The sequence below is a fragment of the Osmerus eperlanus genome, chromosome 24, assembly GCF_963692335.1.
Source record: "Osmerus eperlanus chromosome 24, fOsmEpe2.1, whole genome shotgun sequence".
NCBI lineage: Eukaryota > Metazoa > Chordata > Actinopteri > Osmeriformes > Osmeridae > Osmerus > Osmerus eperlanus.
Window position 1 is genome coordinate 4,382,956 of NC_085041.1, and position 27,622 is coordinate 4,410,577.

The window sequence follows — 27,622 nt, forward strand, 5'->3', positions numbered from 1 at the left end:
ATAACTGCAGTGTGACTTGGTGGCAGGTGACATACTGGTAGGGCTGTTTTATAAGTGGATGAAGATTCTGCTGAGTCATGCTAACGTGCTAAAATGGGAGGGTGTAGAGGGTGGAATTGTTTTCACTGCTTAATCCACTTCACGGGGCTTGCTGGTGGCCGATGCATGTAGATACTGAGACATTAGTTGGTTCAAAAACAAACTAAAAACTAAACTACTAAAAAGGGTTTGCCCTCACAAGCGTGTGCATTAGCAGTAGCTGCAGCTAATGTTGCTACCTCCTCACCAGTACTTTTCCCATTGACGCGTGCTAAGCTAAAGGGATACAGAGCCATACCTTCCGATCCCTTCATATTGCTCTTACAGTCTTGCATGAAAAAAAAGACCCCCAAAAAAGTGCCTTCACAAAGACGGAGACAAAGTAATGTGGAGATTCGAGTCACAATTCCGTGACCTCACTTTCCCTTTTTGTACCTGCTTCAAGTCCATTGGCGGACATTTTACATCCTGTCTGTCTGTTCGGCGCACTGTACCCAGAGGAGATAGAGTTCACACAAGTGATTAGGAGGCACTGGATCTGACGATGACTTCCTGTTCCTCCACGGTCTACAGCTGAAGTGGCACCCTTCCAGGTCAGTGCCAGGGCTGTGGGCGGGGCTGTGGGCAGGGCTGTGAGCAGGGCTGTGGGCAGGGCTGTGGGCAGGGCTGTGCACTGGGCTGTGGGCAGGGCTGTGCGCTAGGCTGAGGGCGGGGCTGTGGGCGGGGCTGTGGGCAGGGCTGTGCGCTGGGCTGTGCGCTGGGCTGTGGGCTGGGCTTTGCGCTTGGGCTGTGGGCAGGGCTGTGCGCTGGGCTGTGAGCAGGGCTGTGCACTGGGCTGTGGGCAGGGCTGTGCACTGGGCTGTGAGCAGGGCTTTGCACTGGGCTGTGGACAGGGCTGTGCACTGGGCTGTGGGCAGGGCTGTTGGCAGGGCTGTGCACTGGGCTGTGAGCAGGGCTGTGCACTGGGCTGTGGGCAGGGCTTTGCGCTGGGCTGTGAGCAGGGCTGTGAGCAGGGCTGTGAGCAGGGCTTTGCGCTGGGCTGTGGGCAGGGCTGTGTGCTGGGCTGTGGGCAGGGCTGTGCACTGGGCTGTGGGCAGGGCTTTGCGCTGGGCTGTGAGCAGGGCTGTGCACTGGGCTGTGAGCAGGGCTTTGCGCTGGGCTGTGGACAGGGCTGTAGGCAGTCCTTCATGCATGGAGTTCTCTCTCTCTTTCTTCTAAAGGGGTGAAGATGGGCATGAGGTGCCCAACAGGTCCAGGGAGGACAGGAGTCACCTCCTTCTGACTTGGTTCTTACTTTTTATTATTATAATAATTTTTTGCATGTTGGTAAGTTCAAATGTCCCTCGGTTGTCCTTTGCCAACTGATGTGTGTGTGTGTGAGTGTCTGTGTGAGTGTCTATGTGAGTGAGTTAGTGTGTCAGTGTGAGAGTCTGTATTTTTAAGTGAGAGTTGGTGTGCGTTTGTGAGAGTGTGCGTGTGAGTACGTAGCTGAATATGTAAGAGAGTGTGTAAGTGTAAGAGTGTTTGTGTGAGTCTAGGTGAGAACTTGTGTCTAGGTGAGGGTGCGTGTGTGGAGGTGTGTGTGTGTGTGTGTGTGGAGGTGAGAACTTGTGTCTAGGTGAGGGTGTGTGAGAGTGACTTTGTTTGGAGGTGTGTGTGTGTGTGAGAGAGAGAGAGCTAGGACAGTATGTTCAGCGTGACGGCACCTCTCTGCTTCTTCAGCAGGCCCACGGCCAGCTCGTGAGTGGCCCCCTCCAGACTCTCCCCGTTCACAGACAGGATCTGGTCGCCTCGCTTCAGCCGACCGTCCATGGCTGCTGCCCCCTGCAGGAGGAGACAGGAACACACACACCTCACTCTCACCACCGCCTCGGGCTGAAGGACATTTCTGATCAACATCAAACACCAGGGAAGTCCTTTCTAGTCTCTGTGTGTGTGTAAGTATATGCTTGTGTGTTTGTGTATATATATATATGTATGTGTGTGTATATATATATGTGAATATTTATACTGTATATGTGGTGTGTGTATGTCCATGTGTATGTGTGTGTGTGTGTGTCATATCTACTGCCATCTAGTGTCCAGTGCAGGATGGCGAGGGGGGTGGGGGTTGGGTGGTGGGGGCTCGGGGGCGGGGCCTACCTTGCTGAAGACGGTCTTGACGTAGATGGGCAGGTCTCCGTGGGGGCTCCCGAACCCCCCCACGATGCTGAAGCCCAGCCCCTCGCTGCCCTTCTCCAGACAGATACTCCTGGCCCGGGGGGGCCTGCACAGGGGGCACAACCAGGGGCTCACATGAACGTTGTGGAAAACTGTGTGTGTGTGGGTATGTGCTTGTGTCTGTGTGTGTAGGTAGGTGTGTGTGTGTGTGTCACTCACTCTGGCTCTGGGGGCAGGGACTCTGGGCTGGTAGGGAGACTGGAGCAGGTGGACAGGCTCTCCACCTGACTGGCTATGGCACTGATATTGGTGTCAGCTATCACCTGAACACACACACATACAGATGTACATAAACATATAGCATCTGTCTCGCTATAATAATCTTTGTGTTTAGCAAGAGTGAGGCTACAGTATGTTGTGTCTGTGTTCAGTATTATGAGTCTACACTGGTCGTATGATGCGTGTTTGAAATCAACCTGTAAGGTTCAGTAAGGTTCTGCTAGTCAGAACCTTACGGAACCTTACTCCATTAATCACAATAGTGTTAATGGACAAACAGTGGTTGAAAGTTACACACACCAAATCATTTCTAGTTGTCTCTCCTTCTCCATTACCCTCCTCGCCCACTCTCTTTCCCTCCGCCCTTCCTCCTCTTGCTCTCTCTTCCACTCTTTATCTCTACCTTCTTCCATCCTTCTCTCTCTCCGGGAAGGTAATCCATTCTAGGGATGCATTTTTTCCACAAGTTGTCTCTTTTAATATAATAGTCAGCCAACTACTGAGGGCACCCACGGTCGGAATCGGTTCATTTCCATATTTAATCAACGGTAAAGCAATTAAAAAATTATGAAAACAACAACAACAATAACAAACAAAGGCTAATGAAGCGCCGGCTCGCTGGCTGAACGCAGCCCAACGCTCCCCAGCCATCCCCTCTCCCTTATCTCGCCAACACACCTTCTCACAGGGGGAGGAACGAGGGGGGAGCCAAGGGGAGGAGGACGCCGGGGAGGCATGGGGCGAGAGGAGAGAGGGAGAGGAAGAAGACCATGTGAGAGGAGCAACGAGGAGAAAGACGGATGGGAAAGGAGTGCGAGTGTGCGCGTGAAAACACCGTGTTTTCACCGAGAGAGAGAGAGAGAGGACGAAAAGATGAAGGACAAAAAAAAAAAAAACTATTGAGGATTACTAGTGTCTGCAGTGTACGACACACTGGTGACTGTGTGTGTGTGGTGGGGGGGATGCACGAGGGCGAGAGAATAAGAAGGGAGATAGAGAGAGACAGGGAGAGAAAGGGGGGGGGCAGAATGACAGTGAATAGTGCGAGGGAGAGAGGTGGGCTAGAAAAACAGGGAAAAGAGGATGATGGAGAGAGAGAGAGGGAGGCATAGAGAGAGAGAGAGAGAGAGAGAGAGAGAGAGGGAGGCATAGAGAGAGAGAGAGAGAGAGAGAGAGAGAGAGAGAGAGAGGGAGGCATAGAGAGAGAGGGAGGCATAGAGAGAGAGAGAGAGAGAGAGAGAGAGAGAGAGAGAGAGGGAGGCATACAGAGAGAGAGAGGGAGGCATAGAGAGAAAGAGAGAGAGAGAGGGAGGGAGGCATAGAGAGAGAGAGAGAGAGAGAGAGAGAGAGAGGGGGGGGAGGGAGGCATAGAGAGAGAGGAAGAAGGAAAGACAGAAGAGAGAGAGGCAGAGGGAGTGTGAGGAGGTTAGTAAACAGTAATTGCTGTCCAGGGTAGTGTAATCAGGAGGCAGCAGAGAGGGCGTCCCTGTTCAGCAGAGCAGCGCTGGTCTGCTGCAGCTCCCCTGATAAAGCTGCATTAGCATAAAGAACTGGGATTATCTGGCTCACCGCGCCAAACTGCCTTCCAGCTGCAGGGAGCTGATAACCGCACGCACACACACACACACACACACACACACATATGCACGTACACACACATACAATGTGATCGCATACACACACATTTTATATTATCACATAGTCATACGTTTGGCATGTCCATACACACACACACATTATGAATACCTCTTTAAAATATGTGCATATTAGTGTTTTTTCATCAAATGTATTTTTTTTGGAAACACATATTCATAACTATGAACTCCTGAAAATGTAGTAAGTATTAATATGATGTGATTAATGTTTGAGTATACTCTATGCATACTGAGCTTTTGATTATTTTATCTCAAGGTTTTGACTGCATTCAAATAAACCCATGTAACCAGTCACTCATTCATTCAAATCAGCCATCAAACCATTCATTCCAATAGACCCATCAAACATAAATTAATTAACGCACATTAAAATATTGGCTCCACATACAGTACAGTTTTGTAATGACGGTTCTGTAAGAACACTTAGGACCAGAGAATGGGTGTTTGAATCGAACAATATGACAGTTCTTTATTTATTTTGTCGACATTTGTAGATGATTGTGAACATGCCAGTGTGTGTGACCATGCACTGATTGATGCAGTTGGTTAGTCACCTACCTGAATGTGTGTGTGTTCAGGGTGAGTGTCTGGTTAGTGTGTGTGAGGTTTGTGTGTGTTCAGGGTGAGTGTCTGGTTGGTGGTGTGAGGTGTGTGTGTTTGTTCAGGGTGAGTGTCTGGTTGGTGGTGTGAGGTGTGTGTGTGTGTGTGTGTGAGGTTGGGCTACCTGCATGGTGATGATGCCGTAGGCGTTCTTCAGGATGTTGACCACCTCCCCATGGGACATCCCATCCAGGGACTGGGCATTTATACTGACCATCCTGTCCCCCACCTGGACACACACACACACACACACAGGTAATAACAAATGGAGTAAACTGACTGACTCAGGCGCATGCACCCACACGCACCCACCCACATCCACACACCCACCCACACCCACACCCACACACCCACCCACACACACACACCCACACGCACCCACCCACATCCACACACACACCCACCCACATCCACACACCCACACACACACCCACACACACACACGCACCCACCCACATCCACACACCCACCCACGCCCACACACCCACACACACCCACCCACGCACACCCACACGCACCCACCCACATCCACACACACACACCCACACACACCCACCCACATCCACAGACCCACACACACACACACCCACGTCCACACACCTTGAGCCTGTGTGTTTTGGCTGCGACTCCGTTAGCTTGGATCATGGCCACGAAGATAGGGATGTCCCCCAGAGGGCTCCCCTTCCCTCCTGCTATACTGATACCCAGAGCATCACTGGGACCCTGAGGGGGAGGGGAGAGAGAGAGAGAGAGAGAGAGAGAGAGAGAGAGAGAGAGAGAGAGAGAGAGAGAGAGAGAGAGAGAGAGAGAGAGAGAGAGAGAGAGAGAGTAAGAGGGACAATGGAAAGGGAGAAAGAGGGTGGGGGCCGAAGGAGAGAGTAAGAGGGTGAGTGAGAGAAAGAGGAGAGAGCCGAGGGGGACAGCAATGGCAGAAAGACAGTGAGGAGAGAGAGAGACAGGTAGAGAGAGAGAGAGAGAGAGAGAGAGAGAGAGAGAGAGAGAGAGAGAGAGAGAGAGAGAGAGAGAGAGAGAGAGAGAGAGGAGAAAGGGAGAAAGAAACAGAATGTATTGGTTTACTGACTTCTAAACTCCCAATGATAAATGGCTTTTCAATTTTCTAGTTTATTTGTAACAAGAACTGGTACCAGTCCAGTGGAATTCTTAGGGCCTGCTCCTCACAGCAGTTCCCTAGTGGCTAAACCTATGATAAGGCAGAATCACAGCTGTCCAATAGGACAACACCAGAGTTCTGGAACAACTTACCCGTGTGATCTCCACAGTACGCATCCCTGTATCTGGCCCTACACACACACACGCACGCAGGGAGGTAACTTGTTATTTATGTAAAAATAAAATATTGTCTCATGTGGAACCATTTGAAGAAAGAAACTGAAAGGACACTGATGAGGTCACGTCCTACCGGCGCTCTTTGATGACGTCATGCTCTCGGTGGTGGGCCTCCGGGCGTTGTTGAGGGGCTGGGGAGCGGGGCTGGGGGCGGAGCTGGGCGCGTTGTTGGGGGCGAGGCTGGGGGCAGGGGCGGAGCTTGGTGCAGGGTTGTGGGCGGAGCTTGGCGCAGGGTTGGTGGTGTGTGGAGGGAGGCTGGAGCAGCTGACGTGGCTCATCTGGAGAGGACAGGAGAGACACCATGACGCTCTGGGAACGCCCGAGCACACACACACACACACACGCCAGTCAGACACACCAACACACACACATGCCAGTCAGGCACACCAACACACACACACACACACACACACACACACACACACACACACACACACACGCCAGTCAGGCACACCAACACACACACAACAACACACACATACACACATGCCAGTCAGGCACACCAACACACACACGTACAGACATGTGCACAGGCATATCGGCAAGCGCAGTTACACACATACACACACACACACATGCACAGAAATGTGCATAGGCAAGTGCAGATACATACACACACACACACACACACACACCAGAGGTCCAGGTGCCATGTTGGGCCACATGCATGTGAACAGATGAGATGAGTGGTCACAGGGGTGAGTCACGAGGGGGGGGGGGGGGGGGGTGAGCGTGGGGGGAGGCGGTGGCCAGGGTGAGTGAGCCTCTGCATGCAAGCTCCCAGCTGAGGTGAGAATGAACACTGGCCATGACACACACTCCCTCCTGTTAGGGATACGGACCCCGTCACTCTCACTCACACACACCTGGCTTCCCTGGGAGGTGCGTCTGGAGGAGATCCAGGATGCGGCCTTCAGTCGGCCCAGCTCTAGGCCCACCGTTCCCCTGGCACACTGCGGAGGCAAGCCAGGGTGACTACCACAGCTCAGCCTGCCCCCTGGCCCCCCAGACCAGGGGCCCCCACCAGGAGCCCCCCTCACACAGCCCCTCTACCCCACAGGGCTAAGAGCACCAGGCTACGGCTAAACACCACCACCCTGGAGACAGGCTGCTAGCAGGCGGGGTGGTGACTCTGCTAGCAGGCGGGGTGGTGACTCCAGGGTCAGGTACTGTGGACCCAAGAACCCCTTCAAATCTGAATACAGATTATATACAAAGACTGTTCCCTGAGTCTGACCAGGGAAATCCCGTAGAACGATGCACTTCGGATGCCGGATCTTCTTCTGTGCTCTGTCTGCAATATTCGTACATCGCTTTGGATGAAAGGGTCTGCTCAATGAGTCAAATGTAATGTCAACATAACTCATTTAAATGGTCCGTGGAAGGCGGAGTACCAAGCTACCCTTCAAGTCAGGGAGTCAGGTGGCTGAGCGGTGAGGGAAGCGGGCTAGTAATCTGAAGGTTGCCAGTTCGATTCTCGGCCGTGCCAAATGACGTTGTGTCCTTGGGCAAGGCACTTCACCCTACTTGCCTCAGGGGGAATGTCCCTGTACTTACTGTAAGTCGCTCTGGATAAGAGCGTCTGCTAAATGACTAAATGTAAATGTAAGTCTGAAAACGTCCCTTCTCTTCAATTGTCCTTGAACCGTGACTACAGGTCAGCCTCCGTGGTACATGCGCGTGATGTTAATAATCACCGCTGCTTGGCACACACCTCAACCACACAAACTAAACATGTCAACATAGTAGAAGTACATTTATGTTTTATCCTTTTAATCCACAGGCCTCCTGGTTCACACAGTTCTGTGGAAATGGAGTGTGTTTAATAACCATACAGAGGTTGTGTCTGATAAACACAGCCCAGATTCTCCATCCCCTGCTGCTGGAGCAGCTGTGCTTGTCTGTACTCTCCCCTAGTACCCCAGTATAGGCAGCATTAGCCTGCAGTCACATATTGGCTTGTAGGCCTTCTACAGTAGCAGCAGGCCTTGTGGCTGGAACAATGGCGCCCTCTGGTGGTGAAAATATAGGGAGCCCCTTGGCATATTTGATTCAAATCACGTTATTCGTTCCAGAGGAAATGTAAGATTCAATTTAGAGTGAGGCACAATGACTTTTAAGATTGGTGAATATTTAATGGTGGATTTGTATGAAAGTGTTATATGATTATTTTTCTGTCGGAACTACTGACCTACTGTCTACTACAGTGTTATCTTACAGAGACAAGACAACTTCAATCCAATATTTTTTCTGTCTGTAGATGTAAATGTTAGGTTTAGAGGGTGTGGCCTGTCTAAATGTGCTCGCGTGACCTCTGACCTTGAGGATGGCGGCCACCGTCTCCTGCGAGGCCTGTTTCATGTCGTCCCCGTCGACCGACAAGATCTGGTCCCCCTGCATCAGACGTCCGTCCAGCTCTGCCGCGCCCCCCTTCACCACGTCAGAGATGAACACACCCGTACCGTTCCTGAGGAGGAGGAGAGGGGGGGAGGAGAGAGGAGATGGAGGACAGGAGAGAGGAGAGGGAAAAGAGAGAAAGAGCAGATTAGAGGAGAGGGCTTGGAGGATGGGAGAGAGGAGGAGAGAAGAGGAGAGGCAAGGGGGAAGCTGCTTATGTCCAACACAGGTCACCGGGCGAGCTAGCGTCCCCGGGCGAGCTTGCGTCCCCGGGCGAGCTTGCGTCCCCGGGCGAGCTAGCGTCCCCGGGCGAGCTAGCGTCCCCGGGCGAGCTAGCGTACCTCTTCCCCACGATGCTGAGGCCCAGGCCTCGTCCGCTCTTCTTCTGCAGCTCCACGCGGAACACATCCAGGTTCTCCTCGTCGCGGTACTGCGCCTCGTCCCTCAGGACGGCCAGCTGCACCAGGGCTGGGGTCTGCCTCAGGGCGGCGATGGCGTCCTCGTGGGCGGCGCCGCGCAGGTCCACCCCGTTCACCTGGAGAACGGGCACGCACGTTAATACACACACACTGGACTTTGCACAGGAATTCATGCACATACTGTAGACACAGGTACGTTCATTTCAAACATACACACACCTGCTTTTGTTAACGTACACACTTGTGATCACATAGGCCTTCATTCACACCCCATAACATCACCCACTACTTTCTCTAAACTACTGTCCCTGTCTGTATGCTGAATACAGAGCTACCAGACAATTATACTGAGATAAAGTAAATTCAACTGTTGTTTCCAAGCAGTAAGATATCCATTTAGTCCAGTAGAGGGCGTCATCGTCAAAGATTAGCTGGGTTGATCGTGGCTTGAAGAGCAATGACGTGAGAGCCAGAGGTGAGATCAGAGGTGAGATAAGCCCCTCTTTCACCTTGTCACACAGGTTAAAGACCCACTACAGAATGGGAATGGAAATTCAACAGAAAAAAAGGAAGGGAGGGAGAGAGAGACAAAAGAAGAGAGAGAGAGAGAGAGACAGAGAGAAAGAAATTTGTGAAGACTGACCTCCAGGATCTGGTCTCCAGCCCAGAGTCTGCCATCTCGAGCTGCTGCGCCCTCCTCATACACCTCATGGATCACTATGGCATCCTGGAGGGAGGGGGGAGGAGAGAGAGAGAGAGAGAGAGAGAGAGAGAGAGAGAGAGAGAGAGAGAGAGAGAGAGAGAGAGAGAGAGAGAGAGAGAGAGAGAGAAAAGGTAGAGAGATAGAAGTAGGGATGAGAGGCAAAAGAAGGGATGGAGCAAAACAAGGAGAGAGGGACGGAGAGAGTAAGGGAGGGATACAAGTAGAGAGGGAATGAAAGAGACATATATTAGAGAAATAGGGTACATTTTCCGGGAGGGTTCAGGAGTGAAATCACATCACCGCTGACTGAGACACTGAAGGAGCTGAATCAATATGATACACATTATCCATAATGCAGCAGCACTGGCTTCCAGGCAGCCGGTCAAACCCTTCGGACCGAGAGGCAGGGGGCCGAGGGCAGAGGGGTAAGAGAGGGAGATGTGGAGGGCGCAAGGGAGGACCTCACAGAAGATCACAGGTGCCTCTCAGTCCAGACCCCTCAGGAGCCCTGCATAACGCTGTGGATAACCCCAGCTTCACACACTGCCCTCAGGCGGTCCCTGTATGTGTGTGTGTGTGTGTGTCTCAGTGCAGGCTGGTCGCTGAGGGTTACTGGGTGTTGGGGGTCTTACCAGCTGGGTGTCTTTGCCCCCTACGATACTGAGGCCCAGGCCTGAGCGGCCCTTAGCTATCTCTATCACCGTCTCCTGGCCTGCTACAATGGGGCATGTAGCCGGGTCTGCAGACAGGACGACAGCAGAGGGAGGGATGAACAGGTAAACATTCACAAAAAGGTTAGAAATCGATCACCTGGGAAGCGATGCCCACGCAAGTGGATGACAGCTGTTTTTCGAAGGGCACTGTTGAACCTGAGTAAATGTGAGTGTGACGCGCCTACCTCTGGTGCTGGACGGGAGGTCGGGGCTGGTGAGGGGCAGAGGGGAGGGGGCCGGGGGAGACAGAGGCCCATCGGCAGGCCTCGCTGGCAGCTTGCTGGAGCTCCCAGAGACCCTGGGCAAGCTGGAAGTCTACACACACACACACACACACACACACACACAAACCACAACCTTCAACATTTTCTTTTACCTGCCTCTTTCGCTCGAAAGTGCCACCTTAAGATGAATTTTTTATGCTCTCATCCACTATTAAACTGAGGTGGTCTGACACTGTGAAGACACCCCCACTTTCACACAAGCTCCCACTTTTGGGAGCTTGTGTGAAAGTGGGCCTTCCAGGAAGGGTCCGGTGGGAGCTGGAGGAGTCAGGTGGCTGAGTGGTGAGGGAAGCGGGCTAGTAATCCAAAGGTTGCCAGTTCGATTCCCGGTCATGCCAAATGACGTTGTGTCCTTGGGCAAGGCACTTCACCCTACTTGCCTCGGGGAGAATGTCCCTGTACTTACTGTAAGTCGCTCTGGATAAGAGCGTCTGCTAAATGACTAAATGTAAATGGAGCTCATTTGAAGCGGAGCCCGGCATCTCCCCGGTCCTCCTCTCACCTTCTCCTGCGGGCCAGGGCCTGTCCGAGGAACACTCTCACTGCTCTCTGGAACCTTCTCGGACGACCTCAGCTTCTGGAGCGCACACACACACACACACACAGAGGGAGGTACAGTATGCAGCGGCAGAGGTATAGGGAGAGAGAGAGAGACAAAGAGAGGAGGAGAGAAACAGAGAGAGGGAGAATGAGAGAGAAAAGGGAGGGAGTGGGATGAGGGAGAAAAATATGGAGAGAGGGAGAGGGAGAGTTAGGACAAGAAGTAAAGCCCGTGGCCCTATTCAGTCAGATGTAGTAAGCAGGTTTCTAGGTTAACGGAAGATGAAAAACAGAGAATCACTGGGGGCACTAAACACTTTTATGCAGACTAAAAAGACTTCACAAGACTGACAATGTTCTACTAGTTCGGAGACAACCTTGGGTGAGACAAAGACGAACTGCCTGGAAGAAGTTGATAAGTGTGTGAACTTGTGTTTGATTAAAAAAAAATTACACACACACAAAAGACACCTAGTGGATTACACAGTATTTGCTCGACTGTATACTAATACTGAGCTCCTAACCCTAACCCTCTCTTGTTTCTGTCCAGGAGCGGTTTAGTTTAAGAGGAACAGGAAGTTTAAGAGGGGTGGGAGAGGAAGTGACACGGAGGGCCTGACCTTGGACATCGTCTCCCCCTCTCGGAGGCTCTTGGGGCCGCTGTCTCTGGAGACGAGCTCTGTGGTGGACGCAACACACACCTGCTCCTGGGAAGCGGAGGGGGGGGGGGGAGTGTGGGATGAAAGACAGTGAGGGGGGGGGGGGAGTGTGTGGGATGAAAGACAGTGAAAGAAGGAGAGAGAGCCGTATGGAATGAGAAAGAATGAGAGAGGGAGATAGAGAGAGGTGAAAGAGAACAATAAAGAAAGAGAGGAGAAAACGAGAGAGAGAGACAGAGACAGAAAGAGAGTGTGTCAGTGCGATAGTCCAAAACCAGGGATGAGTTTGACTCCTTCAGTACCAAAGTGTGTCCTTGCATCGAGCCTTGAGGAACACACTAAACAATATGCATATACAATATGTTCCAGTCTGTCCGGTCCGGTCCTGTACCTTCGTGGGGGGCATCTCAGGGGTGAGGCCCAGGGTGTCTGGGGGCAGGGGCTTCTCTGAGGGGGGCTGAACCGCCGGGGTGGGGGGGGGGACCTGGAAGGGAGAGTCACAACGCAATGTTCTAGAAATGACTATGGAACTGGACTCCAATATAAAAAGCTTACATGGATAAGGAGGCAACATGTATAGACTGGGTATGAATAGCTTGGAGAAAATTGAATATAAGAGATACCGTTTTTTTTGTACGTGAAGGTCAGACCATGTGTATGTGTGTGTAAAGTGTGAAGGAGTGTGCATGACTGTGTGTGTGTGTGTGTTACCTCAGCGACCGGGAGGGCAGCAGGTGGGTTAGGAAAGGGAGGCACAGCCATCTGGTTGATAGCATCTTCATTCCTACGGAGGGAATGGATGGGGGAACCAGGGAGCGACAGATTGGATAAAGGAGAGAAGAAATGGTCAGTTGAGGAATGGACCTGGTGTACTGCACTGCCTGCCTGACTATGTGCTTCCTATTATGTTGGTTGTTAGACAGTCACTAAACAACCAAAGACCATCATATATTCTTGAAGTTTTTTGGGGGTGATCTCACACAGTAAACCACAGGTAATGTCTCTTCTTGCCGCATATATACTGTGCAACCTGATGGACTATGCTGGACGTATGTCTCACAACCAGCTTTGATGTTCACATCAAGAGCCTCTATCCCTAGAGCAAGGTCTGTCTAGCAGCATGGGGCAGCTATAGCTAAAGGTTACCCCTCACAATCCTCTCGTGTCCAGCAGAGAGAAGCTACCATCACCAACAATTACACATCCACACGTAACCAATGAACCTGCTGTACTTGACATTTGACCATTTGAAAAGCGTCTGTAAGAGTTTCAGACTTCCTCCATTCTCTCCTCCATCTCCTCTGTCTATGCAGTCAGAGCCCGGTGCAGGTAGCTGGTAGAGCTAGTCTCTGAAGTTCTCCCTATATGACGGAGACACTCGTCCATATGTTCAGGAGACCTGTGACCACCACCCCTCCCTACCGTCTCCCTGGCAGCTGCTAATAAGGCTATTCTGGCGTGTGCACTGGGAGGAGGGAAAATAAAACATTTAGACGGTGTGTTAGCTCGCAGTGCCGTGGGGGAGACTAGCGCTGGGGGTGGGGGGGGGGGGTGTGTGGGGGGGGGGGTGTGGGGGGGATACAGAACATATCAGAGCAGACAGATATTACATAAACCCTCCACTCCCCGCGGAGTTCCGTTGCGAAAACACGGGGGCGGCAAATCAACAACGGTTCCCACTTGTATGCTAATGAGCCACAGGCTGGGATCAGAGAGGCAGACGAGGCGACGACGACGACGACGACAACATTCGGCGCAAACCCCCCGCACCCTCACGGAGACACCTGCCAGGAGACGGGCGCCGGCATATGCCGGGGCTTCGCTCTCAGGACCCGCGGAGGGCGCGCGCTACCACATCCGACGCAGGCTCTGTTTGATTCACAAACTTGACATTCAGTCGAGCCATCTGGGTCTCAGTCCAAATTAGCATGAGTGAAGGTGAAAGGTAAAAGGTACACCGATATTCAGCTTCATTATCCTGGGCTCTGATCTGGAACCAGCCTGATATTTATTCAGCGAGACGAAGCGTGTGACAGGAATGATGAGATGGCATCAGTAGATTCATCAGCGGTTTGATATCCTCCTCAAGTACCGTAGTGATCCTCCTAGCGTGGACATCATTTGGGGGATATTTTTCATTTCTAAATTCTGCTGCTGACAACATTCCAAAGCCAAGTATGTGCTATATTGTAAACGTACATATACATTATTATTTGTAAAGGTATATGTAAAGGGATTTTTCTAATGTATATGTTAAGTGCTATATTGTAAATGTGTATGTAAAGTGCTATATAAGGTTTATGTAAACAGTGAAAGACATATCACCCAGAGCAGCAGAAGAGAGTGAAGACAGGCATCTCTCCACAGCGCGTCACAATCAGTCCTCAAAACTGATGTCACCTGTTGTCCTGTTTAATGACTCAACATGTAGTCCTGTTCGATGACACCACTTCCCACGTAGTCCTGTTCGATGACACCACTTCACCTGAGAGGGACTCACTGAGGACGGGGAGGTTAAAAGCCGTCAATAGCATTACAACTCTCCATCTTCTTTCACTTCCTGATCCTCGTCTTCCTCATGTCACGGGTCCCTTCCCTGTTCAGCAGCCTGTAGCGCCCCAGCCTTCACTCCTCCTCCTCAGTGTCCATCTGCTGTCTTCGCCTGGTCCTTCCTCCAGTCCCCCCCCTCCCCTTCTCCTCTTGAGTGCCGGCGCAGGGGCGAAGCTCCGAGCCCTCTCAGAAAGAAACCCCACAGGGATCATGGATGAAGCCCGGGTCTCCCGACATCAAACGTTGAGCTTTCGGGGTGGTTTCCTTGAGAGACCTTCTCGATCCTCCTCCGCTCTCGTGTTGTTCTGTGCCGAGTTCCGTTTTCTTCGTTCCCGCCTGTCCGGTCCCGTTTTCCCAGGTGTGTACGCTCTCCAGGATAGCGTGCGCAGGGGGCTGTTGCTCTCTTCCTCCACTCCCTCGGTCAGCTGGCGTCTGGGGTAGGAGGGGAACGCCTTCCCCCTCTCCTGTCTCTGTGGAGTTCAGGTGGTCGAGATGTGGAAGTTCGCCACCCTTCTCTGGACAATGAGGTGCGCTAGGCTCCGCTCACGTTCTCCCCCCCACCACCTCCTCTCTCCTCATCCTGTTCCTGCTCTCCCTCCCTCTCTTACGACTTCTCTCCTGCTCTCTCTCCCTCTCGCCTCCTCCTACTCGTTCATTGCTCATTGCCTCCACCCCCCACCCAACCTTGTTTTCCCTCTTTCCCTAGATCTCTCTTCCCTCCCTCCTCCCCTCCCTTTATTGTCTTTATTGTCTGACCAGTAAGTGACCCTTTTCCAATTACCGTTAATGTGTTTTTTTTTTTTCTTCCTCTTCCTATTTTGTGAAGGTGAGGGCAGGCTGGAGGACAGAGACAATTTATAGATCTATCAATCTGTAGCATCCTTTCGACACCCAGCACAGACAGACCCACTGCGAACTGGCATGCAAACGTCTGCAGGAAGTACTGTTACAGGAAGTGATGCTACAGGAAGCACAGTTACAGGAAGTACTGTTACGGAAAATGCCGTTGTTTGGGACTTGTTTGTGGACCCCTGAGCACGTGTGTCACAGCGCTAACCTCCCCGAGACGTGCGGAGAGACCCGCATGGTGAGTCACACCAGCTCTGAACCGTTATCTTCCAGTCCCCCTTGCCCCCCCCCTCCCCCCCCGCTTTTGTTTCCATGGCGATTTTAATCTCGGAGGCATCCTGTCTGGGCAGCGAGGCTCGTTGCCATCCCGACCCTTGACCAGGTATAAATCTTTCACACGCTGCCTCCGGGGGACGTCTTGTAATGGAAGCTTTGACACGCTCTGACCTGGTCCTCTCGTGGATAACAAGCGTTTCCCCTCGAGGTGACTGACGGGAAGACTTCAGAGAGCTACGTAGAAGAGGTAACGGGATGATCCCCAACAGCGTCCACTCAGTTTCATTATACACGGGTGGGACATTTTCAAAACTGCAAATCTGCCACCACCCCATCACACTTTATATCACGAAAAGTACATTTAATGGCCGCATCGAAAAAGTTGCCCCGACCACGACTGAAAACAAACCGACGCTCTTGCCTCAGCCCAATCAGAGTTGTACACTTTCATGAGCACTGTTCCAGACAACGAACCCCACGTCCTAACCCAGCATGACAGCATGCAGAGGAGCCTGTGCTGACTGAGGTTCTTCACGTGAAGGTTATCCTGTCACAGCTGATGTGACGGCTGTTGACCTCTGACCTGTGTGTGGGAGTTTGTTTTACAGGTCAAACTGCTGATGGGCTGCGTACTGGTGGACTGTTACTGACAGAGCATAGAGGACCTGTCGGAAAGGCTCACAGGTTAGGCCTGTGAGATGGATGCAGCTTCACTGTCCAATCATTTCTGAGAAAGACAACAATCCCAGGTAAAAAAAACAACAACGACAAGACAACAATAAATACGAGTGCATCTTTACTTTCCAACACCTCACCAAAGAGTTCAGTTTCTAACAACCACCCTCCTCCCTCCCCCCCCCTCCAAACCCCCCCCACAACTATCACTATATTGTTGCAAACAATCACTTTAACCTGACATCCACCATTACGACCTCGCCTGTCCTTTCCTCCCGGCCAGATCCATTTCCCCCGTCTTTTAATATGACTGGCCCCACAGGTGACTGGCTGGGCCCAGCTGAGCTCAATTACAGAGACTTAAAGAGACTGCGTGAGGGGAGGAAATGAACTGGGCCCTGCGCTCCACGGTCGCCCCACTCCCCCTACCAAGAAGTGATTAACCAGGTAGAGCCTCGGAGAGCGGGGGGATTGAGGAGGAGGGAGGAATGGAGAGATGGGGACAGAGAGAGACAGAGGAAGGGAAAGAGAACGAATAAAAATGAAATGAGAATAATAGGCATAGGAAGGTAGTTTGACTTAAAAGAAACCTCTAGAGGTAAAGAAAGAGATGGAGAGGGTAGATAGGCCCTAAAACGTTGGTTAACGATATTCCAAAGACCTGTCACAAAGGGATGAAAACAATGCATTAAAAGCACACTTCATCTCTCCCTCCCTCCTCCTCCTCCCTCCCATCTCTCTGCAGCCCACACATCCTTCAGCTGACACCCAAACCACGGCTGTTCTGCAGTGAGTAATGGAGCTAGGAGGCTAATGGTGGCGGCAGGTGCTTAGATCAGCTCTGTGTGAGACAGGGAAGGAAGCTCGACAGTCTTCAGGAACACGGTGTCCTGACAACGCCTCATTACACCTTCATTTGAAGGACTCTTGATGGAAAGGCTGTATACGACAACAGCAGATGGAGAGAAGTACCGTATTTTTCGGAAAATAAGCCGCATCGTGTATAAGCCGCACCCCCCCCCCCCCCCCCCCAGAATGAGCACTTTGTGTTGGTAAATCGGAGTATAAGCCGCACTGGAATATAAGCCGCACTTTGAAAGCTAACAACGTTACCGTTGCGCCGGCTAACGTTGAGCGGACCAATGCTCACGATTGATGACTTGCCCAGACACTGTCTCAGCGGACAGCTTGGATAGCCATCTAACTAGACAACATTCCCAATCAGGGTGAACATTCAAACTTTTTTTTGTTCTAAAACCGTACTACAAGTCGCTTCGAAATATAAGCCGCACAAGAACAAGAAAACTGTAAAATCGGAGTACAAGCCGTAGCTTATTTTCCGAAAATTACGGTAGGCTTTGACACTTGTAAAACTACCTTAGAATGGGGACACTGTTGGACGATAGTTTAGGGTCGTGCTACTGGGGCACAAGCTGTAGTTTAGGGCAGTGTCACAGGGACACTACCTGTAGTTAGCGGGTGGTGTAACAGGGACACTAGCTGTAGTTAGCGGGTGGTGTAACAGGGACACTAGCTGTAGTTAGCGGGTGGTGTAACAGGGACACTAGCTGTAGTTAGCGGGTGGTGTAAAAGGGATGGTGGGCTGGTGTTACCTGATGAGGATGATCTTGACCTTGGAGGAGGCGGTCTTGATGATGGCGGAGGCGTTCTGGTGGCTGCGTCCGTACAGCACCTGGTTGTTGATCTGAGGGACAGAAACACCATGAGGCGATCACACACCTGGGGGGGGGGGGTCACACTGTGTGCACGCCCTCCTCACACACACACACACCCACACACACTCCCTCTCACACACACACACACACTCCCTCACACACACGTAGACGAAAAACTAACACACAGAATAATAGCGATTCGGCGCGTCTGATGCTTGATAACGAATGAATCGCTCGCCCAAAAGGTCGGCAGGCGTTTGGCTGCGCTGCTGCAATCGTCGCCTGTCAGGCCTGTCAATGGGAGGATAAATAACCATCACTCCAAACGTGCAATCAATGGACAGTTTAGCTTCCGCGCTCAGAGATGCTAATCTACCCGGTAACAAGCAGACACACCCTACAGTCCGTCAGTGAAGCGAACGAGCCTTCGCTGAGCTGTGTGGCAGCTTGAGCCAGTGATAGTGAGATAAAGAGTGTGTGCAGACATGAGAGAATCCTTGTGGGGGTAAATTAGCGTATTATTGTGTTTGAGGATGTGTGTGTGGGGTGTGTGTGTGCATGTGTGTGGTGCGTACCGTTGCCTCAGCTGCAGGCTTGTCGGCAACATACATTTTTCATGGTGTTGCTGAGACTGTTGAAATGAGTCGAGCGAGCATGACGGAGGAAGGATAGAGGCAGCAAAGGGAGGGAGGAAGGATAGAGGCAGCAAAGGGAGGGAGGAAGGATAGAGGCAGCAAAGGGAGGAAGGATAGAGGCAGCAAAGGGAGGAAGGATAGAGGCAGCAAAGGAGGGAGGAAGGATAGAGGCAGCAAAGGGAGGAAGGATAGAGGCAGCAAAGGGAGGAAGGATAGAGGCAGCAAAGGGAGGAAGGATAGAGGCAGCAAAGGGAGGGAGGAAGGATAGAGGCAACAAAGGGAGGAAGGATAGAGGCAGCAAAGGGAGGAAGGATAGAGGCAGCAAAGGGAGGAAGGATAGAGGCAGCAAAGGGAGGAAGGATAGAGGAAGCAAAGGGAGGAAGGATAGAGGCAGCAAAGGGAGGGAGGAAGGATAGAGGCAGCAAAGGGAGGGAGGAAGGATAGAGAAAGGGAGGAAGGATAGAGGCAGCAAAGGGAGGAAGGATAGAGGCAGCAAAGGGAGGAAGGATAGAGGCAGCAAAGGGAGGGAGGAAGGATAGAGGCAGCAAAGGGGAGGGAGGAAGGATAGAGGCAGCAAAGGGAGGGAGGAAGGATAGAGGCAGCAAAGGGAGGGAGGAAGGATAGAGGCAGCAAAGGGAGGAAGGATAGAGGCAGCAAAGGGAGGAAGGAAGGATAGAGGCAGCAAAGGGAGGGAGGAAGGATAGAGGCAGCAAAGGGAGGAAGGATAGAGGCAGCAAAGGGAGGAAGGAAGGATAGAGGCAGCAAAGGGAGGGAGGAAGGATAGAGGCAGCAAAGGGAGGGAGGAAGGATAGAGGCAACAAAGGGAGGGAGGAAGGATAGAGGCAGCAAAGGGAGGGAGGAAGGATAGAGGCAGCAAAGGGAGGAAGGATAGAGGCAGCAAAGGGAGGAAGGATAGAGGCAGCAAAGGGAGGGAGGAAGGATAGAGGCAGCAAAGGGAGGGAGGAAGGATAGAGGCAACAAAGGGAGGAAGGATAGAGGCAGCAAAGGGAGGAAGGATAGAGGCAGCAAAGGGAGGAAGGATAGAGGCAGCAAAGGGAGGGAGGAAGGATAGAGGCAGCAAAGGGAGGAAGGATAGAGGCAGCAAAGGGAGGGAGGAAGGATAGAGGCAGCAAAGGGAGGGAGGAAGGATAGAGGCAGCAAAGGGAGGGAGGAAGGATAGAGGCAGCAAAGGGAGGGAGGAAGGATAGAGGCAGCAAAGGGAGGAAGGATAGAGGCAGCAAAGGGAGGAAGGAAGGATAGAGGCAGCAAAGGGAGGGAGGAAGGATAGAGGCAGCAAAGGGAGGAAGGATAGAGGCAGCAAAGGGAGGAAGGAAGGATAGAGGCAGCAAAGGGAGGGAGGAAGGATAGAGGCAGCAAAGGGAGGGAGGAAGGATAGAGGCAACAAAGGGAGGGAGGAAGGATAGAGGCAGCAAAGGGAGGGAGGAAGGATAGAGGCAGCAAAGGGAGGGAGGATAGAGGCAGCAAAGGGAGGGAGGATAGAGGCAGCAAAGGGAGGGAGGAAGGCGAGATGAAAGACACAAGGCTCGAGAAACATTCATGTATCTGAATTCATGTCAGACAATCAGACTTAACAATGAGACCGTCAAAGGATCTGTGACGTTCAGCTCGACAGAGACAACCTCCATTGTTGCATTCAGTTGTCATTGTTAACTCATGTTTGAAGATACTTCTCCAAGACTGCGATAAAAAGGGTGTTCCCAAAAGCAAAAAATATTCCATAAAAAAAACAAAACTGTGTGCTATGAAGGTTTTGGGAAATGTTAATTTCCACTGCATTATGCATTGTGACTCTTCAGAAAAATATGACTATAATTGTCTTCCAATAGTATAAAGAGCAGCTGAGGCAACGGTACGCACCACACACACACGCAAAAACGTTTCCTTGAGGAGTTCCAAAGGCTTACTGCTCAAGCCAACCAGATCAATCATCTGTGGTCTCTTTGCCCTGGTCGAACCCTCTACAAACACCACAAGAGACACTTGAACAAAGGGCGGGGGGGGGGGGGCGGGGGGGGCAGGCAGCCGAAACACCCGACCTTGGGAGAGACTGTTCTGGAAGAGCCGTGGGCGAGAGGCAGTCAGGGGGACGAGCGAAGGCTTCGCGGCCAAAACATTCGACCTTGAGACAGACTTACACAACTCCCCAAGCAGAGCGTGGATGGGCTGAGCACTGGTGTGAGGCGTATGAAAAGGCCCTTTAGGGATATGACAGAGACTCCCTAACCCCTGGGATCCCTCTGTCACTATATCCTACCAGTCGAGGCTTACACGTGAGTGTGTATGCAAGTGTGTGCGACCCCACCTCCAGCAGCTCGTCCCCCACGCGGATGCGCCCGTCCTTGGCGGCGGCCCCCCCGGGGTTCAGGCCCACCACGAAGATGCTGAGGCGCGAGCGGTCCCTGTTCCCAGCCAGGCTCAGGCCCAGACCCTGCTTCTCCTTCTCCAGCTCCACACACAGCAGCTCCCCGGACAGCTCCCCGTAGCGCTGCCTGATGCGCTCTGCAAGCAGAGAGGGAGGGAGGGAGGGGGAAAGGAGAGAGGGAGGGAGGGGGAAAGGAGAGAGGGAGGGAGGGGGAAAGGAGAGAGGGAGGGAGGGGGAAAGGAGAGAGGGAGGGAGGGAGGGGGAAAGGAGAGAGGGAGGGAGGGAGGGGGAAAGGAGAGAGGGAGGGAGGGAGGGGGAAAGGAGAGAGGGAGGGAGGGAGGGGGAAAGGAGAGAGGGAGGAGGGAGGGGGAAAGGAGAGAGGGAGGGAGGGGGAAAGGAGAGAGGGAGGGAGGGGGAAAGGAGGGAGGGAGGGAGGGGGAAAGGAGAGAGGGAGGGAGGGAGGGGGAAAGGAGAGAGGGAGGGAGGGGGAAAGGAGAGAGGGAGGGAGGGAGGGGGAAAGGAGAGAGGGAGGGAGGGAGGGAGGGGGAAAGGAGAGAGGGAGGGAGGGGGAAAGGAGAGAGGGAGGGAGGGGGAAAGGAGAGAGGGAGGGAGGGGGAAAGGAGAGAGGGAGGGAGGGAGGGGGAAAGGAGAGAGGGAGGGAGGGGGAAAGGAGAGAGGGAGGGGGAAAGGAGAGAGGGAGGGAGGGAGGGGGAAAGGAGAGAGAGAGGGAGGGGGAAAGGAGAGAGGGAGGGAGGGGGAAAGGAGAGAGAGAGGGAGGGGGAAAGGAGAGAGGGAGGGAGGGGGAAAGGAGAGAGAGAGGGAGGGGGAAAGGAGAGAGGGAGGGAGGGGGAAAGGAGAGAGGGAGGGAGGGAGGGGGAAAGGAGAGAGGGAGGGAGGGGGAAAGGAGAGAGGGAGGGAGGGAGGGGGAAAGGAGAGAGGGAGGGAGGGAGGGAGGGAGGGGGAAAGGAGAGAGGGAGGGAGGGAGGGGGAAAGGAGAGAGGGAGGGAGGGAGGGAGGGAGGGAGGGGGAAAGGAGAGAGGGAGGGAGGGAGGGGGAAAGGAGAGAGGGAGGGGGAGGTCTAGGTTTTAGCATAACATTTCGACAATTTACACACTGTGTTGCCTCCATGAGGAAAGCACCCAGTGCCAATCTCCATGGTGATTTCAGACTCCCTCCCCTCTCCCCCCTCCCTTCCCCTGCCCCCTCCAGGGGTACAGTCTCTGGGAGACCCAGGACTCACAGACAACGTGCTGGGCTGCTTGTGTAAACGACCAGCAGGGTTCCAGTGATGGCTCAATTGCACCTGTCTGGCTTGCCGGCCTGCAGAGAGGTCCTGTTCCATATTACATGAGTGCAATTACTCTGCCATCAAGATGCTGAGCAGGGGCTTATAGAGGGAGGCAGGCGTGTAGGCAGACACGCACGCACACACACACACATATTCAGACATCCACACAGACATACATATACAGACAGAAAGACACACACACACACACACACACACACAGACACACATTCCGACACACACACACACACACAAAGGTCTACACAGAGGTTCCGTGCACATCTTTGTTCTTCTTCTTTCTCCTTGATAAGAGTAAAGGTGGAGGTTGTGGTGATCTCTGCCGGGTGATGAGCCGACGTGCTCCAGGTCTACCAGGAGTCAGGGGGAGCCTTCTAACTCCACAACCCAGGTGTGGACAGGGTGAGCTCAGGATCCAGAATGTCCCTGGATGCCAGGTACACGCGTTAGCTGCTCGCTTCACAGCCCAAATCTCCTGTTCTCCATGTTCGCTTATCTCCCTCCCTCCACGATATGGCCGTCGCTCCTCTGCTCTGCCCAGGACTGGGAGTCTTCTGAAGCAACCCCCTGGGGCTCCAGGTCGTAGCCTTCTGAGGCTAGCTGCTACTGATTGGCTCCAGTGGGTCAATGTGATTTCTTTGATCTGTCTCTGTGTGTGTGTGTGTGTGTGTGTCTTTTCATTGAAGACCGAACAGTGTCTCATTTCCGAATCGTTAGATAACATCCTCAAAGTCAGCTGCCCATCAAAGGACAACAAATTAGAAATTTGAGACTCTCTACTTGAATGCAAATCTTTGTCTGCGCGTGTGTGTGTTTCTTTTGACACAACATCAATCATCCACACGACTATTACTCAACTCACAATCATTCAATACTAAAATATCCCTTTCGCCAAAAGGTTTGTATTTGAGTTGTTTGCACAGGATGAATTGATGACCTCCTCAATCCCAACACCAGCGTTTAGTTGGAGATTGATTGAAACGTTTTACAAGCCCGTGACAGACCTCCTCACCTTGCATAAAGCCTTCTAGCTCAGACGCAAGCAGGATGACACATTCCCACCCTCACCCCGTCCTGCGGCTCTGAATCAAACCCTCCAGCCGCCAGACTGTAAATCTGACAAGGGGACTGCTGGGGTGGAGGGGCGCATATTTAGAGAGAAAGGGGAAAGAGAGAGAAAGAAAGAAAGAAAGAGAGGGGGGGAACGTGGGAAAGACAGAAAGAGAGAAAGTAAAAGAGAAAGGAGGAAAGGAGGTTGGTTCCCTGTGACCTTCCTCTGTAAGGCGACCCGCCGCCTTTTATTTTCCGTTTCATCATTTGTTTTTTCTTTCTAACGGCTTGTGAAAACGAGGGAGAGAAAATGCTTTGCATTCACCCCACACCGGCATGAAGGGTAATTAAGAAGCCCATAACATTCTGCAGATAACACGGGGAGAGGGGCGTGGAAGAGAGACAGGGCAAAGAAAAGAGGGAGAAAAATGGAGGGTTAAGACATGGAGGGATGACGGTTGGATGGGTTGAAGGAAAGGACAAATGTCAGACGACGAGGGGGGAGGAGACAGGGTGGGGTGGGGGAGCGGGGTCCTGAGGGGGGAGGTGGCAGAGAGAGGGATGGTAAAGGGATGAGGTACATGGGTGAGGGAGTGGAGAGGAGTGGGCAGCACCTCTGCTCCTGGATGATAACACACCATGCTCCATTAAGCACTACAGCAGAAACGTAACCTCCACCTCTGATTGGCTCTCTTTCCAAATCTGGACCAATGACAGGGAGGACTCTCCAGAACAACCAATAACTTCATCCTGAGTTATCAACCAATACACAATTTGCCATCAAATTCCACTCGTAAAATGACGGTTTCCCTGCATTCATAGCATACCGCAATTATGTTTGACCTTTGTTTTGGATAGAGTCAAATCGTGGAATATTAATTAAAATGTAGTTGATTGTGCCTCAAGGAAGACACAGACCACAGCAGATTCACAGCAAAGACACGAGAGAGAGAGAGAGAGAGAGAGAGAGAGAGAGAGAGAGAGAGAGGGGGGAGCTAGAGAGAGAGAGGGGGAGAGAGAGGGAGACATAATAGGAAGAGAAAAGCGGGAGAGAAAAGTCAGTGAGAAAAGAGAAAGAGAGAGAGAGAAAACAAAAGACAACTGACTCATAGAGGCGGAGAAGTGGAGGAAGTGGAAGAGTGGAGAAGACGGAGAGAGAGAGAGAGAGAGAAAGAGAGAGAGAGAGAGAGAGAGAGATGAGCAGAGGAGAAGACAGGGTGTGGGAGAAGAGAGGATGAAAGGTGAACGCCCCTCCTCCTATCCCAAGCCGGGAGATGAGCAGTGATGGGGTAGCTGTTGTCATCCCTGGGAACGGGCTGTGTGTCAAAGAGCGTGGGTGTCTATGTGTTTGCGTGCGTGTGTTTATGTGTGTGTGTGGTTGTGTGTGATGAGGAGGGAGGGTAAGGATGGAGTAGGAGAAGGTAGAGTGGACATCTACGAGTAATGAAAGTCGTCCATCACTGTCCATGCCAAATGATACACACACAGACACAGATCTTTCAGCCAATCAGAAGGGGGTTATCGGTCTCCTCCCCGTCTCTGCCCCTATCACAGGGACATCTGATGAGTCTGGTTATTCGCCCTGGTTCTGTACGCATGTACTAGCTTTCCCATACAATGTCCTGTCCTAGCTACAAACCCTAGACCTGTCCTAGCTACATCCTAGTCCTGTCCTAGCTACATCCTAGACCTGTCCTAGCTACATCCTAGACCTGTCCTAGCTACATCCTAGACCTGTCCTAGCTACATCCTAGTCCTGTCCTAGCTACATCCTAGTCCTGTCCTAGCTACATCCTAGACCTGTCCTAGCTACATCCTAGTCCTGTCCTAGCTACATCCTAGTCCTGTCCTAGCTACATCCTAGACCTGTCCTAGCTACATCCTAGACCTGTCCTAGCTACATCCTAGTCCTGTCCTAGCTACATCCTAGTCCTGTCCTAGCTACATCCTAGACCTGTCCTAGCTACATCCTAGTCCTGTCCTAGCTACATCCTAGTCCTGTCCTAGCTACATCCTAGACCTGTCCTAGCTACAACCTAGTCCTGTCCTAGCTACATCCTAGACCTGTCCTACCTCCTCTAGATATCCTAGTCTGTCCTAGCTGGATGGCGAATGGTGGTCGAATTGGTTGTAGGAACATTTGGATGTAACTTTGATCTATGAAATATTCCAGTGGAGTTTTACAATGTTGTCATGTTCTCCATAAGCATGTGTGTGAAGAAAAGAGATGATGTGTGTGAACGCAATCATGTACAAAGCTGTTGTGCGTGCGTGACGTGGTGTAAGTATTTGCACGGGTGTTTTTGAGTGTGTATGTTACGTGTGTGTGTGTGCTCGAGTGTGTGTGTGCTCGAGTGTGTGTATGTTTGCTCGAGTGTGTGTGTGTGTTTACACCCTGCAGCTGGTGCTAATGTCTGGAGGAGAAGCAGAAGCAGCCAGCTGTGACAAGGTGGCAGCAAGGAGAGAAGGGTTTTCATTAACGATTGTCTGATCCTAAATAGCCCTGATACACACACACACACAAGCAAGCAAGCCAGAAAATATATATCATATAAAACACGTTTTAGGGGCATTGGTAGAATAGTCGAAGATATGACTTCCACTTTCTCTCTTGAATCTAATCCAGGTGAGATAATCCTGTTCAGAGGAGACAGCTGGATTAGAGGAGGGAGTCTGGACATGTGAGGAGCATGATGGCCCGGAGGAAGAAAGGACGAGGGAAAGGGATGAAAGAGAGATTTAAAATATTATTTTTCGGAGGCAGATCAACAAACGTGTTCGCACGGACTCGCGCAAACAGTCTCCCCCCACCAACACACACACACGCGCGCGCGGTTAAGCAATGCAAGTGATTACTATGGGGTTGACTAGGTCACGCTGTCACACACTGATGCTTCCATTATTGCTGCCCTGTTAGAAACAGCTAGCACGCACACACGCACATAAACACACACCAATACAGATACAACACACGCACCACGACAACAAAACAAACACGCTAAATAAATATCAAGCAGATCCTGCTAGGAGAGTTAATGCACTCTGACAGGTCACCTTGCTGGGAGCACGCACACACACACACACACAGACACGCACAAACACACAGATTAGATATTATTCTAGAACCTTTGACGGACTCTAGACCTGTCAGGTGATATAGCTGCTAAAACTCATCACTAACCTACAGAACAATATTCACTCACTTACGATGACCCTCTGTATTTTGCTAACGTGTTGACCCAGGGTCCCCGTCAGCGCTGGAGGAGTGTGCCACCGTCACAGGCGCTATTACTGCCAAGGGCAGGCGAACGAACCCTCGCCACGCTACAAACAATTCAATCAGGCGCATTTGTCATTTAGGTCGCCTGTCCCTTTAAGACGTAGGAATTAGGTGAGGGGAAATTTAAATTCAGGACATGCACTCGCTCTATGTCCCAATGTCCCTCCCTCTCTCTCTCTCTATGTCCCAATGTCTCACAGTCTCTTTCTCTGTGTCCCACTCTCTCTTGCCCTGTCCTACTTTCTCTCTCCATCTGTTTCCCACAGTCTCTCTCTCTCTCTCCCCCCCCCCCCCCTCACTTCCAACACTTTCTGTGTCTACACCCCCACCCCTTCATGTCTCTCTGTCTCCCTGTGTCTATCCATCTCTCATTAGTGTTGATGGCAGGCAAGACCCAGGTCCCCGGTTCAGGCAGTGTGTGTGTGTATGTGTGTGTGTGACACCTGGAGCAGCCTCCTCCATACTAAGAACTAGACGTGCCTTGCAACTTAATCACCACACACAGCTGTCAGGGGTAGCCTACATTAACAAAGGCACACACACAGACTCACACACAACTGTCTTTACACAAACCTAAGAGACTGTTTGCTGCCACCATTGTGAACATATGTTTTCTAAATATGCTAGATGTGGGCCACACATAAAACACATCCAGAACACCAAGTCTGATCAAATTTGGGTTGTGGCGCCAAACTTCTCTTCCTTCCTTCCTTCCTTCCTTCCTTCCTTCCCTCCCTCTCTTCCTTCCTTCCTTCCTTCCTTCCTTCCTTCCTTCCCTCCCTCTCTCTCTCTCTTCCTTCCCTCTCTTCCTCTCTTCCCTCTCTCTCTTCCTCTCTCTCACTTCCTCAACGACCTTTTCTCCAACCTCTCCATTCCTCCCTCCAAGGTGTTCGCTCCTTCTCTCTTCCTCTCAAACCCCCCCCCCCCTCCCTCCAGTCGTTCGCGCTACGCCCCCGGTCATCCCTCCTTCCTGGTCTGCCTCAGAATCTAGGCTGGAGACGCCCAGAGGGTGAGACCAAGGTGATCGCTTCTTATTTTAGCCTCAGTCCAATCATCAGGCCACTCAAATGCAAATGCGGTACGCTCCACCAAGGTGCACGACAGCCGTCGTCTTATACACACTCACTCTCTCACACACACACACACAGAC

The 27,622-nt window shown here is 52.0% G+C and overlaps 1 protein-coding gene across 8 annotated transcripts in view; it reads right to left on the reverse strand.

The window, feature by feature from the left end:
* Positions 1-1,109: 1,109 nt before the first annotated feature.
* patj (PATJ crumbs cell polarity complex component) overlaps positions 1,110-27,622 on the reverse strand; it is a 72,478-nt gene continuing 45,965 nt past the window's right edge. For 6 of the 8 annotated variants that reach the window (XM_062450679.1, XM_062450680.1, XM_062450682.1 and 3 more), the window contains 19 exons: positions 20,780-20,976; positions 17,759-17,850; positions 12,507-12,579; positions 12,187-12,279; positions 11,757-11,843; positions 11,099-11,173; positions 10,498-10,627; positions 10,232-10,338; positions 9,540-9,623; positions 8,819-9,012; positions 8,400-8,547; positions 6,947-7,033; positions 6,154-6,358; positions 5,997-6,034; positions 5,334-5,456; positions 4,858-4,962; positions 2,419-2,522; positions 2,182-2,305; positions 1,110-1,863 (listed from right to left, as the gene is read on the reverse strand). In XM_062450679.1, the coding sequence (XP_062306663.1) occupies positions 1,717-1,863; positions 2,182-2,305; positions 2,419-2,522; positions 4,858-4,962; positions 5,334-5,456; positions 5,997-6,034; positions 6,154-6,358; positions 6,947-7,033; positions 8,400-8,547; positions 8,819-9,012; positions 9,540-9,623; positions 10,232-10,338; positions 10,498-10,627; positions 11,099-11,173; positions 11,757-11,843; positions 12,187-12,279; positions 12,507-12,579; positions 17,759-17,850; positions 20,780-20,976 (2,213 nt within the window). In that variant the 3' untranslated portion in view covers positions 1,110-1,716. The remainder of the gene's footprint in view (positions 1,864-2,181; positions 2,306-2,418; positions 2,523-4,857; positions 4,963-5,333; positions 5,457-5,996; positions 6,035-6,153; positions 6,359-6,946; positions 7,034-8,399; positions 8,548-8,818; positions 9,013-9,539; positions 9,624-10,231; positions 10,339-10,497; positions 10,628-11,098; positions 11,174-11,756; positions 11,844-12,186; positions 12,280-12,506; positions 12,580-17,758; positions 17,851-20,779; positions 20,977-27,622) is intronic. The other 2 variants (XM_062450681.1, XM_062450686.1) reach the window with 2 other exon arrangements.